The 20,802-nt window shown below is 39.8% G+C and overlaps 1 protein-coding gene across 1 annotated transcript; it reads right to left on the bottom strand.

The window, feature by feature from the left end:
- Positions 1 to 1,803: 1,803 nt before the first annotated feature.
- On the bottom strand, positions 1,804 to 16,746 carry TCP11X1 (t-complex 11 family, X-linked 1). The gene is made up of 10 exons (XM_040266298.1): positions 16,677 to 16,746; positions 16,081 to 16,218; positions 13,540 to 13,672; positions 7,766 to 7,886; positions 6,189 to 6,409; positions 5,163 to 5,299; positions 4,676 to 4,893; positions 4,399 to 4,580; positions 3,246 to 3,409; positions 1,804 to 2,421 (listed from the first exon to the last, which is right to left on the bottom strand). Exons 2-10 carry the CDS (start codon positions 16,205 to 16,207, stop codon positions 2,189 to 2,191), a joined length of 1,536 nt encoding a protein of 511 aa, XP_040122232.1. The 5' UTR covers positions 16,208 to 16,218; positions 16,677 to 16,746; the 3' UTR covers positions 1,804 to 2,188.
- Between the last annotated feature and the right edge of the window lie 4,056 nt (positions 16,747 to 20,802).

Here is a 20,802-nt window from a genome sequence, read left to right as displayed (position 1 = left end):
ACAGCCACCACGTTGCTGTTTTTTGTTTATCTTCTCTGGTTGAGTGAGTTAAAGGGAATATCTTTGGACATTTCTGGGCTTTAGCTTTGGCTTGAGTTGAAGCAGAGCTGATACACATACAATATGTTTGTGTATATATATTTCCCCTTAAATGGTGAGCAGGATTGAATAGAGCCGTGTTTCCCTATTTAGGATTTCTATCTCCTCTTGAAGAAATTATACCAAATTTCGATTTTAAAGGATAAGTCAAAATTCCATTTCAGTCTAATGTCTATATCCAACAACTACCTAGTCAGCTCCATAGGGATGCCTTCAGAGTACATTTTTATATAAGACAATCAGGACTCTAAAATTAAGATTTTTAAAAAACAATGTATTAATATTGGCAAATCAGATCAGAAAATTCAGTTAGAATTCAGAGCCTGTTTATTAATTGCAAGCTAACCAGCTTTGGTTTCTTTCCTGAGGATAAGTTACAAGACTAGAATCCTTGAATGATCTATTCCCCAGCTGCCCTCTGTGCCTTGCTCAGTTGCTCAGTCATGCCCAACTCTTTGCGACCCCATGGACTGTAGCTTGCTAAGCTCCTTCCTCTGTGTGCCTTACATTCAGCCAATAAATATATCACCCTATTCACCTAACTGTAGCAAGCACCTGGGATCCATCTTCTAGAAAAATTACCCTTGGACTAATGGAAGGCAGTGGCACCCCACTCCAGTACTCTTGCCTGGAAAATCCCATGGGCAGAGGAGCCTGGTAGGCTGCAGTACATGGGGTCACTAGCAGTCGGACATGACTGAACGACTTCACTTTCACTTTCATGCATTGGAGAAGGAAATGGCAACCTACTCCAGTGTTCTTGCCTGGAGAATCTCAGGGGCAGGGGAGCCTGGTGGGCTGCTGTCTATGGGGTCACACAGAGTCGGATACGACTGAAGTGACTTAGCAGCGATGGAACTCAGATCCCATCTGTTATTATTCTTGAATTAAGTAAATTATACTCAGCTCTTCCCATTCCCTGATATGGTGAGGACACCTCTCATCCAGTTTTAATATCCTACAAGTGAATTTTTGTTTTCTCCTGTCCATTTTAAACAAGTCCAAAACGAAACTGATGTTGCTCCTAGTTTCCTAGATTGCTGGTGGTCTGTTGTAGGTGGCCTGAAAATGATAGGGTGAATCTCTGCAATTGAAGAAAACAAGCCCAGATCTATGTTGATCTAGGACATTTGTCATTTGTGATGCCAAATGCGTTGACAATCACAATCTAGCAGTTAGAGGCTAAGACTGCAAGTGGGAAGAAACACGGTGGCTGTCCCACTCTTGAATACCTTCATTATTTCTCTCAAGAAGAAAGAAGTGTTCTAAGCCTAAGCCTAGAAATGTCACAATAGAAGATAGATTTAGCTATAGACTGGAACCAGAGATGAACTTGAAACAAGTGTCTGTAACATAAGTGCTTGCATTTGGTGTTGGTTTGAGAGAGTTTTAAACTGACTCCCAGGATCACTAGAGAGAGAGAGAGAGAGAGAGCCCATTGAGGACGAGAACTGTCCTCAAATGAATGTTCATTGGCAGACAATATTGACTTTCATCCACTCCCCAGTTTTCATACTGCTTCATGCCCCACAGCAGAACAGGATGCGGGGGCTCTTATTATTACTGCAGCTTTAAAAGTATAGGGAGAATGTGATACTGGAAATAGGATTCTATGTCTTCCCCTGGTTTGTAACTCAGCGTATTCCCAACCTCTAGAAGCCCTTATACTTCCAGAACTCATACTTTGAAAAAATTCCACAGAAAGTTTTCACAGCCTCAAGGAAATGATTTTCCACTGGAGGAAACAATGCTAGCAGCTGATGCCCTGATGCCTGCTCAAGCCAGCATCCTGAAGAATGATCAGCCAGTGAAGGAGAACTGAGGGATCAATGGTTCTCAGATAGTAGGGGATAAGGGCACAAAACCTGGGTTCAGTTGCAACACAGAAGGAACTGAGGTTTTCTTGCAGCACAGAAGTTTATTATGAAGGGGGCTGGGCCAGTTTGTATTTACATGCTGGAATCCTGCAGTGCTGAGTCCAGGCTGAAGTGAGGAAGAGGCTACTTTGCTGGGCACAGGTGATGTCATCCCAGGAACATACTTAGCCCTCTCTCCTGGGTCCCTGCTGCCAGACTGTGGTCTGGCACTGTCAGATAGACTCCACTTCTGTTTCTTGTGCCGGAGTTGGAGGGATGATATCTTTAAGGATTTCATCATAATAGGGGCTAAATACCTGCTGATTGTGACGCATCAGATTGAAAAACTTCCAACCCAGTTTTGTCAACTCCCCCTTGATGAGAATAAGGCCAACAGGGAAGTCTAGCAGAGACTCCTGCATCCCGCGAACCAAACAGCCTTTGAGAAACAAGTGGATCCGCTGATCTGTGTGGAAGAAAAAAGTTAAAAGGGAAAGATCGAAGAGATTTCAGAAGAAATTCACAATGCCCTTGCACTCTCTGTTCGCCAGCGTTTAAATTAACTCATTTTCACTGACCTACCCACTCATTCAGGTAAAACACGTTAATGAGTTTTTTTTTCTTTTCTTTTGGAAGAAGGAATGCTATAAAGCTCCTAGAAGCAATGCATTATTGAAAGATGCCGAGCCAGTAAGTTTCTGGCTTTTTATAATGTTAGGGGGTGCTAAGTGAGCTCCCGATGTGTGTGACCTAACAAGAGGATCCTAGACATTGTATGTGAAATTCTAAGGGCACACAATGCAGCCAGTGTACCAACTCTGGGGTCTATACAACCATATCAGACTTTGTCAAGATGCAAAAATTAGAAGCAAGGTGGTCGAGTTCACTGCTTCCATTCTTTCAGGGAATATATCCTCCAGCCTAAATTAGCATCAGTTCCTTAGAGGGAAGTAGGGACCATCATGGTAACTTAAAGCATGGGATAGAGAAAGGGTTTCCCATCACAGGTCTTCGGTTATGGTTAGAGAATGACCAGGAATCACTCAGCACTAGCACCTGCAAGTTACACATCCTAGCTGACCTTAAAATCATATGTTCACTCTTCAAACTGAAAGAGATCTATTTCAATTCTGCACATTATACATAAGGAAACTAAAGCCAAAAGACTTTCCCAACAATAATTCCATTTCTGAATGTCTTCACAACTGACTTCCAGGCTTGAGTCCACCTTCTTACCTTCCACATTCTTGCCACCCCTTTCCAGCCCCACCACCATAGGAGGACTCTTACCAATGATGCTACGAACACGGTTCTCTTTCTTGGCGATGTTCTTAAGTTGGCCTCTAAGAGAGGCTTTCTTTTCACTACTCAGAGCAGTTAGGCCCATGTCTTTGAGGCGTTCATGGATTTTCTGAGACACTTGTTCACTCACATTCACCATAGCCTCTTCAGGCCTAGATAACGAAGGACAGAAAGCAGAGTGGCCTTGGCATAGGGGCAAAGCCCAGAGAGTCCAACACCAGAAGCCAGGTCCACTCACAAAAGAATTCCAGCTCTCTACCACTAACAGAGGACCCAGCATTTCAAATCATTTCATTGTTATCCTCAAGATGTCAACTATTTCACACATATTAATTCGTACATATTAACTAATTCATACTATTCTCCACTTCAAATGAAACAAATTGGTCAAGGGTTCAGTTCCATTCTTGGAACTACTCAGTATTCTTTAGTCCCATAAACTTTATACAAATTCTGTTTTAAAATTTCTTAAGCATTTTCCATAGCTGTCTTCCCTACTTCACCAATTAACTTGTAAATATTGAGATCTCAACTTCCAGTTCTTTGTACTTCGGTTGAGGTGCTCTGCATGAAGCAAATTATGGATACATATTGACCAAGGGATCAACTTCTGGATATACATACACAAATCCAATGTTATTTATTTAAGTATATAATGACTCATTTTTAGCAAACACAGTACTGAATCATTCATAGCAAACCAGTTTCCACACTCACTTCCTTGGAAATAGGTTTTGTTTCCATCACAAGCCTTAATACAATTTATCAAAAGACATCAACAACCTTTACAGATGATGCCCAAGGTCTTTTGCGTGGTTTATGATAAAGAATAAAGCAGTAATACATTAACTGCCTAAGTTCCAAAACCAACATACTATTTTCAACTCTCAGAACGATCTAGGAAATTTGTTGTTGCTCATGTCGTATAGTCTCTAAGTCATGTCTGACTCTTTTGCAACCCCATGGACTGTAGCCTGCCAGGCTCATCTATCCATGGAATTCTCCAAGCAAGAACACTGGAGTGGGTTGCCATTTCTTACTCCAGGGGATCTTCCTGACCCAAGGTTCAAATCTGGGTCTCCTGCATTGGCAGGCAGATTCTTTACCACTGAGTCACCAGGAAAGTCTCTATGAAGTTTACCTGGCGTTAAATTCCTCCACCAGGGCCTTGGTTATGCGTTTCAGTTTATTCACAAATTCAGTCGAACTGAATAAAGCACTACCAGAGAAACTTCTGGCCACTAGCAAGACTGAGGCCAGAATGGCCAACTGCTTCAACTGGGACTCTATGTCTTGCAGCCGGATTTTATCCATTAGCAGAGTCTGGTGAGACATGGAAAAGCAAGCTGTCAGAAGAGTGTTTTAGTAAAGGTATCAAATACAAAACAAAAAGGCAATGTTCTTATATATGTTCCTACCTCGGGAAACTCTTTACTGTCAAGATCCCAGAGAAGAAGGTTCAGGTAACCCTGGTATAGCACCATTGTGGAACTGGGAAGTTGTGGGTTGTCCACTGCCCAATTTGGAGATGAATGGGCCATGCTGGAGGAGCTGGGAGAGTCAGGAGAACTTGAAGGTGGTGTAGTGAGGTCTAGAGCTGTTTTGGTTAGCCATTTTGTGGTGCAATCAAGGAGATCTATGACATAGAAGGGAATACGTAAATATCTTCAACCACCAAGGCTTGAAAAGTAAGGTTTGAAGATATATTCTTCCTCAATAAATAAGTGATTTTATACATCTTTTCTCTTAGAGAAATGTTCGTTCTTCCTACCCCATGGCCTCACCCTGTCCAATAGGGAGAAGCTATCTATTAAAAAAGAAAAAAATAGAAAGTACCCTATCACTGTAAGAAATCAGACCCAAAGTCAAATCTCCCCCTCTCCTGTCCTTAAATTTTGAACATACTGGGTTGCTTGTTGAGGAGTTCCTGGAATTTAGCTCGTTCATACTGGATAGAGTGTTCCTTCAGGTAGGGTCGGAGGCTCTGTATAGTGTAGTTCACCATGTCCATTTTCATCAGGCCCAGAACATGCAAGATGCCCCTGTCAGTGGAGGAAAAATCAAATGCTTACACTCTGAAAGGTAATCTAGTGGAGTGAGGTGGAACTCAAGCTAAGAGTCCTAAAATCACAATATCTTAGAGTAAAAAATGGCCTTAAAAACCACAGTCCTATTTCAATTTACAAATACAGACACTGCAGCCAGGGACCCACAGCCACAGAGTGAGTTATTATCAGAGCTAGGAACAGATACATCTTCTGACCTTTTAGTTACCAGTCTAGAGTTCTTTCCACTCTAGGTATTCCATCTCAGAAAAACGACTAAAATTCTAACTCTCTGTGGGTAGTTGGGATGATGGTGGTTGAATTTCTAACTCATTTGGCTTATTACTTTACCTCTGGGTCTTGGTTCTTCTATCTGTGAAACAACGATCATTCTCATTCTTGTTCCCCCACAGGGTTTGAGTTAAGATACATAGGAAATTATCTGCGAAAGTGCCGTTTGAAATATCCCAAAGAAACAGTTACTGTGCTCTAGTGTATAGACAAGAATATGGAGTGGGTTGCCATTTCCTTCTCCACAGGGTCATCCCGACCCAGGCATCGAACCCTCTTCTCTTGCATCTCCTACTTTAGCAGGGGGATTCTTTACCACTAGTGTCACCTAGGAAGCCAGTATCTTAGCAGCATCATTTCTTAGAAAGTGTCCAAATGATCTGAAGATCATCAAAAGGGTTCTGAGAATCCATCCTTTGAAAATAAAAGCCAATAAACCAGAGAGGAGCAACAGAGGTATTAGTCCGTTCTTCAGTATAGAAGAGCTAGGCAAGCCAGGGGCTATAACCCAGTATCTGGCCCAGAGTTTTCTGGTACAGTGTCTAAGACAGGATACTACATCTAGTGTTCAGGAACAGTACATCTAGTTTCTCACCTCAGTAACTGCACAGGTTCTGTTATGGTCTCTAGTTTTCGCACTGCTTCATCTCGGACTGGTGCACACAGCAGGGTCATCAAATTAAGAATGTACTTGGAGAGATGAGGGACATCCAGGGCCCCATGCTCTGCTTCCTGCTTGAGGAGATCTATGTCCAGGGTTTCTTCAATCTCATCTCTTAGGCTGTTCTGGCGTGGTAATAGCAGTGAGAGCAATATCTTCCCAGAAAAGAAAATCAATGGAGCCAAATTATTTAGAACCCCAAACACTCTGATGAACAATCTCCTTAAGGCAAAGGCATGCCAGTCTATGTCTATTGGGCCTCCAGAAACTAGGTTTCCCAATTGCATATACAGAATATTATTTCTCTCTGTTTAGGAGCCAGTTATAATTTAAGACTTCATTGGGATTAGTAGTAACAGTAGTGCTGTACTATTTTCTTGGCAGAATGAGATAAAGACAGGAAGAAAAATAGCTGACAAAAACAAATGCAGGATATAAAAAATATAAAATACATACCATCACAAGGTAATGGGATATTCTTTTTATAAAACTTTTAAGTTTGTATTCAGGTAGCCAATTAACAATGTGATGGTTTCAGGAGAAAAGCGAAGGGACTCAGCCATACATATACATGCATCCATTCTTCCCCTAACTCCCCTCCCATTCAGGTGGCCACATAATATTGAGCAGAGTTCCATGTGCTATACAGTAGGTCCTTGGTTATCCATTTTAAATATAGCCTTGTGGTGGTGAGATATTCTTAATAAGGGATAAGGCCATTATTAGATTGTTTGACTACAAAGGGAAAAGATGAAATAGGCAGAGAAACCTTTAAGTGTCACTCGAAATAATCTTTTCACTCTAAAGTATAAGTTTCTTGTTGGCAAAGGCTCTCTTATGTATCTATGTGCTTCTGAAACACAGAAAACATAATGGGAGTTAAGGGAAAATCTGTTTAATTGAGTGACATGCTGTGTTGTTACAGCAAAATCTCAACTTTCAAGCTTCATCTCATACAAATAAAATGGAAGTTTCTCCATATTATCTGGAACATATGTAGAAAGGAAACTTGTGCATGCATGCATACTAAGTCATGTCCGACTCTTTGCGACCCTATGAACTGTAGCCCGCCAGTCTCCTCTGTCCATGGGATTCTCCAGGGAAGAATACTGGAGTGGGTTGCCATGCCCTCATCTAGGGCATATTCCCCACCCAGGGATCAAACTCGAGTCTCATACTTCTCCTGCACTGGCAGGCGGGCTCTTTACCACTAGCATCACTTGGGAAGCCCCAAAATAATTCCTATTTATCAACAATTAAAAGGTCTGGGATTTATTTTTTAAAAAAGGACTTCCCTGTGGTCCAGTATTTAAGAATTTGCCTTGCAATACAGGCGACATGGGTTTGATCAGAGAAACTAAGATCCCACATGCTGCAGGACAACTAAGCCCACAAGATGCAAGTGCTGAGCCTGTGCATCACAACTAGAGAGAAGCTCATGCACCACAATGAAAGACACCCCATGCCACAACTAAGATCTAATATCCACAAATGGGAAGTTGGTTACTCACCTCCTTAACTTCTTTTAGGAGTTCAAGTGCAGAAGTGAAGTCAGCTGGAGTACTTGATAGCTGGACTTTCAGATGGTCCCAAAAAGCCTTGTACATTGTCTCCATAATCCTGCCTTCCAGACTATAAGAAGGTTAAATGAGCAACTTGATCTTTACCCAGAGAGTTGATATAGGATCCTAATCTCCTAAATCCCAAACATCATTTAAGATCATGAGAGACCATTATGTTGATAGGGAAGGAGCTATGTTTAGACTTTAGAAGAGTTGAATAAACTGAGTTTAGTCTCAGATGCAAAGGCACTGGCCAGTTTCTCTCAGAAAGATTCCTCATGGTTCCAGAAAAGCTCTCCTTCTAGTAAGAAGAACCAAGAAGTTGCATTTGAGGCCCTGAGTTCTAGCCTTGGTTCTTCATCTGACTTAAATGTGTGCCTTGGTTTTAATACCCGTAGACTTACACCTTTGAACTAGATGATCTTTTCCCTTCAGCCTTAAAATCCAAGAAAGGATTTTCATTCTTGACAACACTTGAAAATCTTATGTGCACCTCCAACTCATCTTCCCTTCTCAAACCTGTGTCTTTTCAAACAAATAATAAAGTTTACATTTTTCCCATTAAAAATAGAATAGTAATGCATGCTTTTGTTGAAAATTTAACAAGCAATACAGAGGTAAATGAAAAAAGTCAAAGTTCCTTCCCCAACACACCAATCCCATTTGTGAGATGTCACCAACTGTTACCTATCTAATACATAATAATTACTTCTCTTCATCCTTTTAATGCACTTGGTCCCCAAATTACAGAGATTTTGATTCCTAAATATGTCTGGAATCCATCTCCTCCTGCCATCATTTCCTACTTGGACTACTGCAATAGTCTAGTAAGGAGAAGGCAATGCAACCCACTCCAGTACTCTTGCCTGGAAAATCCCATGGATGGAGGAGCCTGGTAGGCTGCAATCCATGGGGTCGCTAGGAGTCAGACACGACTGAGCAACTTCACTTTCACTTTTTGCTTTCATGCATTGGAGAAGGAAATGGCAACCCACTCCCTGGGTTCTTGCTGGAGAATCCCAGGGACGGGGGAGCCTGGTGGGCTGCCATCTATGGAGTCGCACAGAGTTGGACACGACTGAAGCGACTTAGCAGCAGCAGCAGTAAAGGTATTCCAGCCCCCAGTCAAAGTCTTACTGCCACAACGCCACATATTCTTGCTAAGACCAAGGATATTTCTATGAAAAAAATCTGATCATAATGACATGATCATTTTCCTCAGATATCTGGGAGAAGGCAATGGCAACCCACTCCTGTGCTCTTGCCTGGAGAATCTCAGGGACAGGGTAGCCTGGTGGGCTGCCCTCTATGGGGTCGCACAGAGTCGGACACGACTGAAGCAACTTAGCAGCAGAACCTCCCTATCACCAGGAAGATTTTCTTGTTGCCATTGGTGTTTAGTAGTTAAGTTATGTCTGAGTTCTTTGTGACCCCATGGACTATAGCCCTCCAGACCCTTTTATCCCATGGGATTTCCCAGGCAAGAATACTGGAGTGGGTTGCCATTTCCTCCTCCAGGGGGTCCTCTTGACCCAGGGATTGAACCTGAGTCTCCTGGATTGGCAGGCGGATTCTTTACTGCTGAGCCACCAGAGGAACACCAACGTTGTCTAGTTGCTAAGTCGTGTCCTCATCTTTTTTGTGAACCCATGGACTATACCATGCAAGGCTTCTCTGACATCCTCTATCTCCTGGAGTTTGTTCATTGAGTTGGTGGTACTATCTAAACATCTCATCCTCTGCTGCCTCCTTCTCTTTTTGCCTTCAATCTTTCCCAGCATTAGTGTCTTCTCAAATGAGTAGGCTCTTCGTATCAGGTGGCCAAGTTACTGGAGCATCAGTCCTTCCAATGAATATTCAGGATTGATCTCCATTAGGATTGACAGATTTGATCCCCTGCCAGTCCAAGGGACTCTCAAGAGTGTTCTCCAGAACCACAATTCAAAAGCATCAATTCCTTGGTGCTCAGCCTTCTCTGTGTTCCACTTCTCACACCCGTATATGACTACTGGAAAAACCATGATTTTGACTGTATGGACCTTCGCTGGCAGAGTGATGTCTCTGCTTTTTAATATGCTGTCTAGGTTTGTCATAGCTTTCCTTCCAAGGGCAAGCATATTTTACTTTCATGGCTTCAGTGACAGTCTGCAGTGATTTTGGAACCCTAGAAAATTAAATGTGTCACTGCTTCCACTTTTTCCCCTTCTATTTACCATGAAGTGATGGGACTGGATGCCATGATCTTAGTTTTTTAAATGTTCAGTTTCAAGCCAGCTTTTTCACTCTCCTCTTTCACCTTCATCAAGAGGTTCTTTAGTTCCTCTTCCCTTTCTGCCTTTAAAGTGGTATCATCTGTATATTTGAGGTTGTTGATATTTCTCCCAGCAATCTTGATTCCAGGTTGTGACTCATCTAGCACAGCATATCTCATGATATGCTCTACATATAAGTTAAATACACAAGGTGAAAATATACAGCTTTGACATACTCCTTTCCCAATTTGGAACTAGTCAGTTGCTTCATGTCCAGTTCTAACTTTGACTCACAAAGGTCCAATTCTAAGCTTCTGATCATGTGAAATGAGTGCAGCTGTTTGGTATTTGGAACATTCTTTGTCATTGCCCTTCTTTGGGATTGGAATGAAAACTGACCTTTTCCAGACCTGTAGCCACTGCTGCGTTTTCCAAATTTGCTGGCATATTGAGTGCAGCACTTTAACAGCATCATCTTTTAGGATTTGAAATAGCTCAGCTGGAATTCCATCACCTCCACTAGCTTTGTTCATACTAATGCTTCCTAAGGCCCACTTGACTTCACACTCCAGGGTATTTGGCTCTACGTGAGTGACCACATCATTGTGGTTTTCCAGATAATAAGACTTTTTTTGCATGGTTTTTCTGTGCATTCTTGCCACCTCTTCTTAATATCTTTTGCTTCTGTTAGATCACTACTGTTTCTGTCCTTTATTGTGTCCATCCTTACATGAAATGTTCCCTTAATACCTTCAGTTTTCTTGAAGAGGTCTCTAGTCTTTCCCATTCTATTGTTTTCCTCTACTTCTTTGCATTATTCACTTAAGAAGACCTTCTTGTCTCTTCTTGCTATTCTCTGGAACTCTGCATTCAGTTGGGTATATCTTTCCCTTTCTCCCTTGGCTTTCTCTTCTCTTCTTTCTTCAGCATTTTAAAGTCTCCCCAGACAACCATTTTGCCATCTTGCATTTTCTTCTTTGAGGTGGTTTTGGTCCCTGTCTCCTATACAATTTTATGAACCCTAGACCACCTGAAAAGCACCTATTCATATCTAAAAACTCAACTCAACATTACCTCATCAGGAAGGTTTCCCAGACCCTCCTCGGCAGCTAAGCAGGAATAAGGAACTCCATATACTAGATGTGAGAGAACTTATCACTGCACAGGAACTATGTACTATTTGACTATCTCACAAACAGAAGCTTCGTAATGGCAAAGCCAGCATCATACTCATCTATATGTCTCCAACATTTAACATTCAGCCTTCCACCTAGTACATACTCAATAAATGTTTGTAGAATAAATATCTGACAATGAGATTTCTCTTAGGAATCCATGACTCTAATTAGTATCACTTTATAAGTCCAAAGATAAAAGCAGTCCTTGATTACCTATAGATAATAGGTAACCCTCAATTGTATTTCAGTATCTTTTCTGGTATACTTCTTGCATTACTACACTAGAATAAGGCTGTTAATAACAAAACAATGAAGATCGAGTTCTAAACAGTGAGTTGGCCAAAAAGTTCCTTCGGTTTTTAAATAAAAATAAAGACACATTTCTCATTTTCATCAACCACTTTATCGAACAATGTATTCACCATTTTGTTCCACTACCTCCTCCATTTTTCAGACAATTTTATAATTTAATCTTCCCCAAACTTTTTATCTTTTTGAGCAAATAACTAACCCAAGTTCCTTTTAAGTCTTGGGGGATTGAAACTTTTTTCCATTCAAAGAATTTTGTAAAGACTGAAATAAGTGGACATCTGAAGGTGCAATGTCTGGTGAATACACAGATGCATCAGAACTTCCTAGTCAGACTGTAACAGTTCTTGCCTGGTCATCAAAGAAACATGCAGTCTTACACTATTCAAATGGAAGACAATGTGCTTTCTGTTGACTAATTTTGGATTCTTTTTGTTAAGTGTTGCTTTCAATTGGTCTAATTGGGAGCAGTACTTGTGATTAATTGTTTGGTTTTCTGAAAGGAGCTCATAATGGAGGACTCCTTTCCAATCCCACCATATACACAACATCACCTTCTTTGGATGAAGATCAGCCTTTGGTGCGGTTGGTGGTAGTTCATTTAGGTTGCCCCGTGATTTCTGCTAATCCACATTATTGTACAGTATCCACTTTTCATCATCTGTCACAATTTGTTTTAAAAATGGAACTTTTTTACCTTTCTTGAAAAAATAAACCATAATATGCCAAAATGTTGCTTTTTTCTTCCATCTTCAATATTAAAATTGCTACACAAAAATTACAGCAATTTTGATAAGCTTTTTAAAAATGCATGCTGATATGACAGCTGTCACAATACAACCTAATAAAATTGTTTGAAGTTAAATTTAAGTCAACTAAATGCTACTAGAGCCACCTTACAGGAAAAACTGAACAAACTGGCCAGTTCAAGACTATTATTCCCTCTGCTTCATTCCCCCACCCCTCATCACCACTACAAGCCCTCAGCCACTTTTTAACAGATCTTCACTCTCCTTGTTTCACTTTCTCTGCACCCCTGCCAGCAAAAAAATAAATCTAACTAAGGCTCCAGGGACAGTGAAGGCAGTGTTGGAAAACTAAGGGAAAAAACTAAGAAGTAAAGATCAAGAGACACTGACAGAGCAAGGTGCTTAAGTGATAGGATACCTGAAGTGGCAAAATAGATGCCACTTTTAAAGCTGGGAAAATAGAATGTTATATGAAATATTGGGTCAAACAAAGAAATTTACTCACTTAACTATTAACAAACTACTAGAAGTATTTATGGAGAAGGAAAGGCAATCCACTCCAGTGTGCTTGCCTGGAGAATCCCAGGGATGGGGAAGCCTGGTGGGTTGCTGTCTATGGGGTCACACAGAGTCGGACACGACTGAAGCGACTTAGCAGCAGCAGCAGCAGAAGTGTTCAAATCATACTCCCTGAATGATTCATGTATGTATTGCAATATCAATACAATTAATAAGAACCAGAATAAAGTGTGATTTTAAAGGGGCAGTGTTTATTAATGGGTTTTGATCTTGGTTCACAGAATTTTTGTTAAGCTGATTATGAAGCAGAAATGTTCCCTGAAAGCTCTTATCCCATGAAGAGTTGGCAATACCACTATTAGAAAAGAAATAATTTCATTTGTACTTGATCAATCTATAGACAGTTAAGAGAATAACTACTAGTAGCTACTTTCTCCAAAGCTGTCTAAGAAGATGTGGAATTCACTGTGTTTCACTGTTAAATGAGATACCAAAATGAAAGTTCTGACAATAATTTCATTAATTTATTCCCTGCTTAAAATTTTTCTGCTTTCAGTCTGTAAAACTAATAATTACACAGATTACTCCTCTGGTTTGTTTGTTGGTACCATTTAAGACATACTAAAACATTAACTGTATTAATAAAAGTGCTTCAAAGTCATTTGTGCTGTGTACATATGCCAGGAGGAATAAAATGGAAAAAATAGAGTTGATACCTGTTGGGAGGTAATACACTGTCTTCCATGTAAAAATCTTGATTTACCACGATTTCATGAGCAATGCTAAGCTTAGAAATTTCGTTAACTGTCTCTATCAGATCCGTGACAGAACGTACTTCAGGTCGGCTTGCTGGAAAAAAGCGTAGACATCAGTAAACAGGGAACCCACACAAATAGAATTTCTTTTCATCAGAGATCCACTCAGCCAAATAGCTTCCTCAAATTTAGATTTATCAAACAGATCTTTAAAAAAATTTTTTTTTTACTTATCAAACAGATCTTAAACAGATTCCCTCGATCATTATAGTATTTGAGGTTTTCTGAACTCTTTGCTGTTCAACAGCTCTAGAAACTTGCAGAGAAGTCAGATATGAGGACAAGTTACCTTATGAAAGACAAAAAGTGAAACTTTTTTCAAAAACTTTTGCCTAAACTGTCAAAACAATAAATGAAATATAACAAAGAAAAAATGAATAAGTTGTGGTTTATAAAATAAACCTTTAGCTAGAATTTACTTTTTATACTTACTGTTTTATCTACAGATTAAAAAAATATATTTTTTATCTGCCATTGGTTGAAACTTCAGGTGCAGAGAGCCAACTGTATAATGAACTCAGAAAATGTTTCCTAAATCCTTTTTCTACCTCTGATCAGAGAGGAAGAGACATAAAATGACAGTCTCCTTACAGACAACACCATAAGTATTAGTAGCTCTAATTTAGAGCCATTATATGGCTCTAAAGCTGAACCATTCTTAAAACATTGTTCCAAAATCTTAGGATTCCACAGACCAATAAAATTTCACACACAAAAAATGAGTGACAGTAATATGCCAATTTTAATTTTTCCATATATGGGTGTTGTGGCAAAAAACCCACCTTACCCTAATCCAAATAATTATTTTGTGAAAAAAATTATATTTTAACATCTCAAAAAATAGTCAGAATTCAGCAATCTTTAAGTTGCATCAATTTATTTTTAAAACCTATGATATTTTTGCTTTATTTACTTCAAGATTGGTAAGAACTTTATTACACACTCTCATAGGAATTTAGGAACGACTTTCTGAGTTCATTATACAGTTGGCTCTCTGCACCTGAAGTTTCAACCCATGGCAGATAAAAAAATATATTTTTTTAAATTTCAGAAAATTCCAAATGGCAAAACTTGAATTTGTTCCATGCTGGTAACTATTTACATATAATTTATATTGAATTTGGTATTATAAGTAATCTAGAGATGATTTATATTATACAGGAAGATATAAGTAGGTTATATGCAAATACTATACCATTTTACATAAGGGACTTGAGCATTATGGATTTTGGTATCCTGAGGGACGAGGTGAGGAAGAGTCCTGGAACCAATCTCTTGTGGATACAGAGGGATTGTTGTACAGACTATTTAGTTACAGAGAGATAATAGTAAGCACACACAGTAGTTACAATTATTACTTGATATATAAAATAAAACTATTTTCTCTCTCATTTTCAACACTGTTCCATAATTTATTCAAAAAGAACTACTTATAACCAAAATATAAGACTCATCTAAGAACCCTAAAACTTCACCAAGGAGATGGTCTACTTATGCAAATTTACTTCTCATTTAAAAAATTTTCAACAGAAGTTAGTATCATCAATTCATATCTCCTTTCCACTCTAACTAAAAAGCTACATATGTTGAAATCTATAATTTATTCAATTCATTAAGTCATTTATTTGAGAGACACTATGAATTAATAATTGTTCCACTCTGTTTACTAGCAGTGACCCTAAATGGCCACTAGAAAAACATACATGACTCAACAATATTGTGGCTTCCAACTATTTTTCTCATTTCTGTCTTCAAGAGTTTAGATCAAGTCACTACATTTGGACAGATCTTCAGATTTATGTTTGGTTGAATTCACTGGCGATTTTCACATGAGAATTGCAATTTGAGTTCCTATGAGATTGGACTAGTCAAACAAAAGTCTCAAATAAATGCCTACCACAAGGTGTAGAAGAGACCTCATGCTTCTATGTATCTGTTACTATAGATCTAAAACATTACCTTAGAGCAGTGATAATTCTTATGTCAACAAAGTGCTTTGGGAGTGGACAGAACACAATTCCAGCACTAGGTAATTAGGATAATTCTCTCAAATCCATTCTAGATTTATCATTTACAATCTATAAAATCAAAATATAAGAATGCCACCAATTTCCCATGTTTTGAACTGACTCACACACACTCTAGTCTTGTCAAACACAAATCATTATGTTTTGTTGGCCTCTTTCTCTAGAGTTAAAATATCTTTTAATTTCATTTGACAATCGGGGACCTAGGTCCAATATGTAAAAATTAGAGGGGAAAAAAGACAAGGAAAAGAATAATATGAAAGAGGAGTTAGCAGAAGGATGAGGAGTGAAAAACATAAGGTTGTGAGAGCCTTCTATGCTCCTTAAAGGCACTTAAACCACATGCTATCTATTCCTTTAACCTAGCTGCTATCGAGCACTACCCAAGGAAATGATGATAGAATTCCAGACCTACCAGCAGAGTGGTCATTTAAACAGAAGCTCTGGTTTTCTTGGGTCTGCTCTGGTGTTTCAGGCTTATGGGCTCCACTCTCTGCTTCATTGGAATCATTCTGGAGCACAGTTTTTTCCATCTTGGGCATCTTGATGGTATCTGGAATTGGGGCAAAAAGAAGAGGCAAGCTGTTAGTGATGGAAGATTTGGCTTTGATACAGGGAGGCAGACAGGAGGGCTCTTCAGTTGCCAGTCTGTGCTTTGACTGAGTCTGTGGCTCCAAGTTGAGGTTGGGGACAAGGGTTTCAAGGGTCTCTTTTGGGAAAGCTAGGTTTCTCAAATAGCCTTGACGGAAGGAGAACAGTGAGTCTAGTAGAGTCGCCTTTCCTGACATTCAAGAAAGTTAGCATTGGGTAAGAAGGAGAGAAAATCAAGGCCCAGAGATGGACAATAACTTCCTCAAGAGACTTCCTCAAACTCAGTTGTCTTTAATTAGCCTGGCTATAACCCCCTTCCCTTAACTTCTGCCCCAGACTTGCCTTTGGTTATGAAGAGGCCTGGCAGCTGGACTCAGGCAGCAAGACACCCACACAGCCCTCGGGACTCCAGCCCCTCACCTCAGCCCAGCCCTCGACCAGCTGCCCCACGGTGGTGTGTGTTAGTGAAGGCCCTCTGCGTCCCCAGTGCGGTCCTGGGGCATACCATGGGGGACCGGACGGAGGGGAGATCAGCAGGAAGGGGCTGGACACAACTGTGGAGATGATGAAACCAACTCAGCATACACCCCCGCCAATGACTCTAGGTAGAACAGTCCGAAACGTGAAAACAAAGGGTGTCCAGGTAACGTAAAGGGTCATGTGCCCAGGGTACCATGGGAACCTAGAGAGCCGCAAGACAAGTGGGGATGCAACATTTGGTGATACAGCGGGTACGCAGCTGAGATTCTCCAGGAAGAGAGTTTTCAATTAATCTTCTCAAGTCCTGTGCCTCCCCTAGAGGCAAAAACTGTCCGTAGCTACTATCCTCTCCGCCCAGTGGGGGAAAAACTTTTAAATAACAATTTAGAAAGGAAAAGGAGCATTATTTTTTGTTTCACCTCAAGCTCCTGTAACGTTTGAAATGAAAAACCAACAGGGTTACAGAAATCCAGAATTATGTTTTCAGGGTCCCCCCCCCTTTTTGTTTAAGTCAATCCTCCTCACAATGTAGAGACAAATAGGCTGTTAAACTTCCATTTTACAAATATAGAAAGCAAGTGTTGGGGTCCAGCCCCCGCAGGATCTAGGGGAACCTGCAGGAAAAACGGCGTCGGCAGATGATTTAGAGAGAGATAAGGAAAGAATATTGTAGATAAGAAAATAGAGGAGAGAAAGAGGCTGATATTCCTTGGTTTACATACAAAGCCAATAAAACTTCGAGACAAGAAGTTTGCCCTGTTCATAGAGGCCACAGGTGCCTTCTCGGTCTCTCGAGGGAGTGAAGACGCAGAACATCTTCTCGTTCAGGTCTTAGAAACCTGGGCAGATAAGTGAACGCAGGGAGCCTCTGTGTTCCAAGGGATCAGCCTGAAAAAAAAAGTAAGAGAGAAAAAAAGAGAAAAAAGAAAAACACGGGGTGACCAAGATTTTTCAAGCGAGGCACAATAGCTTTATTATTAAAAGGTACTTTTATACCTTGTCTTCTACATAGAGGGAAATGAAAGATGCAAAGTCACAGAGTCAGCCCAAACATTATATCTGTTTTGTCTTTATCGAAACCAGGATTATTTTTGCAAACCTTTTCCAAAAACAATATTGTGTACATTATCTTTTGGCCTTGGAGGCCTGTGAACATTTTATGACCCTCTTTTGATAAAGGCTTTTCAACCAGAAAACTTATTTTCCCTTGAAATGTTTTTTCTTATCTTTTTAATCTATGTCAGCCTCAAAAAGTATTAAACAGAGTTACGTTTTCACGAAGCAAAGGTGCAGTGAGTTACAAGAAAGAACCAATTAGCTCAAAAGTCTGATGTGGTTAATTTCAAGGCTACACTTGTTTTTCTTACTTTCCAACTATGTTAACTAATGCATTCTCAGGTGCACAGTGGATAAGAGATATGGGAGCTTAGCAACAAGCATTGGCCCAATAATGAAATCCTACACCAGCACTACTCTAATAAGTTTTAACTCTTTAAAAGGCTCTATGTTTTAGGCTTTCCATGCCTCTCACTGTTGGGAGGATGTAAATAATCATATGCATAGCTGCAAGAGTCTGGATCTAATGCTAACAGAGGGAGTTTGACTGGAAATATTCCTCTCATGTCCAGGAGACTTATTAGCTATAGCCCTAAGTTAATTTTTTCCAGAGAAAGGTGGTCAGGGTTAGCCCCCTGTTAATGTCAGAGGAGTTGGTGAAAGTCATGAAATAGTAAAACAGACAGATTCTGGTTTTGGGGTAGATGCTCGAGAAAGCCTAGGGAGCCCGTTGAGTCCTGAAGCCTTGCTTAACAGTTCTCTTCCACATGACCTTGTCATGGGTGGAATCTCCCGTGGTGGCTCCCAGCAAGCAAGCATCATTTTAAAGGGCTGGTTATAAAAACTCTGTGGTGAAGGGGCCAGATCCTAAGTCTCAGGTTCTTCCGACTATTTTCCTGGCTTCTTCATCACAATCCAATTGTGAGCCTTGGAGATCACCTAGAATGTGTGGGTGCTAGAACAGATGACTCTAAGGCCCTTGGGGTTCTAATTCATTAGCCCTAGTTTACTTTTTCACTCTATTGGCCAGTTAGTTACAGTGATTTGAGGACCCCTGGATTGACTCATTTCCAAATTGGGGGGAAATTTTTTTTTTTTTTCAAAAATGTCTCTACCCTGTACTAGGGACTTCTCTGGGGGCTCGGTCAGTAAAGAATCTGCTTGTAATGAAGGAAACTCGGGTTCGATCCCTGAGTCGGGAAGATTCCCTAGAAAAGGAAATGGCTACCCATTCCAGTATTCTTGCCTGGGGAATTACATGGACAGAGGAGCCTGGCGGGCTACAGTCCACGGGGTGGCAGAGAGTCAGATACGACTTAGTGACTAAACCACTACCACCACTCTGCACTATTCTATCCTGCTCTTTCATCCTGATGATTGTTTTCTAATCCACTAACTTTACTTCATAAAATAAAACTATAATTCGACCAAATTCTCATCCTTTGCCTTGTTAGGGTTAATATGAAGTGTGGATATCTTGCACAACAGTTATAGAGGGGAGGTCCAAGAGCTTTCCAGTCTAAGGAAACTCCAACTACCCTCTGGGTCCAAAAGGATGTGAAAGGTCTTGACCAGTTAAGTTTCTGCTTCGTTGGAGAGTGTATAATATTAATAAGTGCTAAATCTGAATGTCTTCCTCATCTTCTCTTGATATTTGCCTCAGTAATATCAACTTTGAAACAAAATGCTGTCACACAAAACTCGGAAGAAATGATTAATTATATTTATCTCGATTTGAACATCAAATTTTACATTCATAAAGCATGAATCAACCAGAAATTGATTTATCTTTTTAAAAATAAGATTTCTACTTGGCTTCTAAGAGAAATCATCCAGAGTAACACAGATTTTTTTCCCTTACAAAATTGCAGTGTTTAACATCTGTGGCGGATTCATGTTGAAGTATGGCAAAACCAATACCATATTGTAAAGTTAAAAAAAATAATAATTTTAAAAATAAATAAATAAATAAAAAAGATTCTTCTCAGTGATGCTTCAAATTCTGTTAGTACTAAATTTAAGTTAAACTGTCATTTGAAAAATAGAGTATATTTTATAGAGCACTTTTAGGTTCACAGCAAAATTGAGCAGAAGTTACAAAAATTTCTCCTATGCCCCCATTCCTATTCATGTCTAGCCTCTCCCAGTATCAACATCCTGCATGAGAGTGGTACATTTGTTACAATTGATGAGATACATCATTATCAGCCAGAATCCATAGTTTACATTAGGATTCGCTCTTGGTGTTGTACATTCCATGGTTTTGTATAAGGTGAGATACAGTCCATGGGGTCACAAGAGTTAGCGACTAAACAACCATAACAATATCAACATGTACCCACCCATATAATATCACACAAAGTAGTTTCACCCTAAAAATCCTCTGTGTTTCACAGGATCCCTCTCTTCCACCTAACCCCTGGCAGCCATTGATCTTTAATTGTCTCCATAGTTTTGCCTTTTACAGAGTGTCATATAGTTGGAATTACCTAGCAATTAGTCTTTTCAGACTGACTTCTTTTACTTAGTAATATGGATTTAAGTTCCATCCATTTCTTTCCATGGCTTGATAGCTCATTAGTTTTTAGCTGTGAATAATATTCCATTGTCTAGATATACCAAAGTATATTTATCCTTTCACCAGCTGAAGGCCATCATGGTTGTTTCCAAGTTATGGCAATTATTAATAAATTTGCTATAAACATTCATGTGCAGAGTTTTGTGTGTAATACTCTTTTCAACTTCTTTGGGTAAATACCAAGGCATATGTTTACTGGATGATATGGTATAAGTAGGTTTAGTTTAGAAGAAACTGTCTTTCAAGGTTGTTGTTCAGTCATGTCTGACTCTTTGCTACACCAATGGGATATATAAGAAAGCAGGTGATTCATATGTATTTATATCCTGCAGTTGTTTAGGAGTTTGTTCATTCCTTCAGATTTTGTACATATATTATTATCATGTATGAACAAAAGATAGTTTTATGTCTTTTTCCCAATCTGTATGCCTA

This window comes from Oryx dammah, unplaced genomic scaffold (assembly GCF_014754425.2).
Source record: "Oryx dammah isolate SB20612 unplaced genomic scaffold, SCBI_Odam_1.1 HiC_scaffold_23, whole genome shotgun sequence".
Taxonomy (NCBI): Eukaryota; Metazoa; Chordata; class Mammalia; order Artiodactyla; family Bovidae; genus Oryx; species Oryx dammah.
This window is presented reverse-complemented; position numbering and strand designations above follow the sequence as displayed.

Coding starts and splice junctions, on each gene's coding strand:
- TCP11X1 (XM_040266298.1), bottom strand. CDS start 16,207: ATGCCCAAGATGGAAAAAACTGTGCTCCAGAATGATTCCAATGAAGCA. Junction 4,581..4,675: donor ACAGTAAAGAGTTTCCCGAG/GTAGGAACATAT, acceptor ATGTCTCACCAG/ACTCTGCTAATGGATAAAAT. Junction 2,422..3,245: donor CCGTGTTCGTAGCATCATTG/GTAAGAGTCCTC, acceptor TCTTCCACACAG/ATCAGCGGATCCACTTGTTT.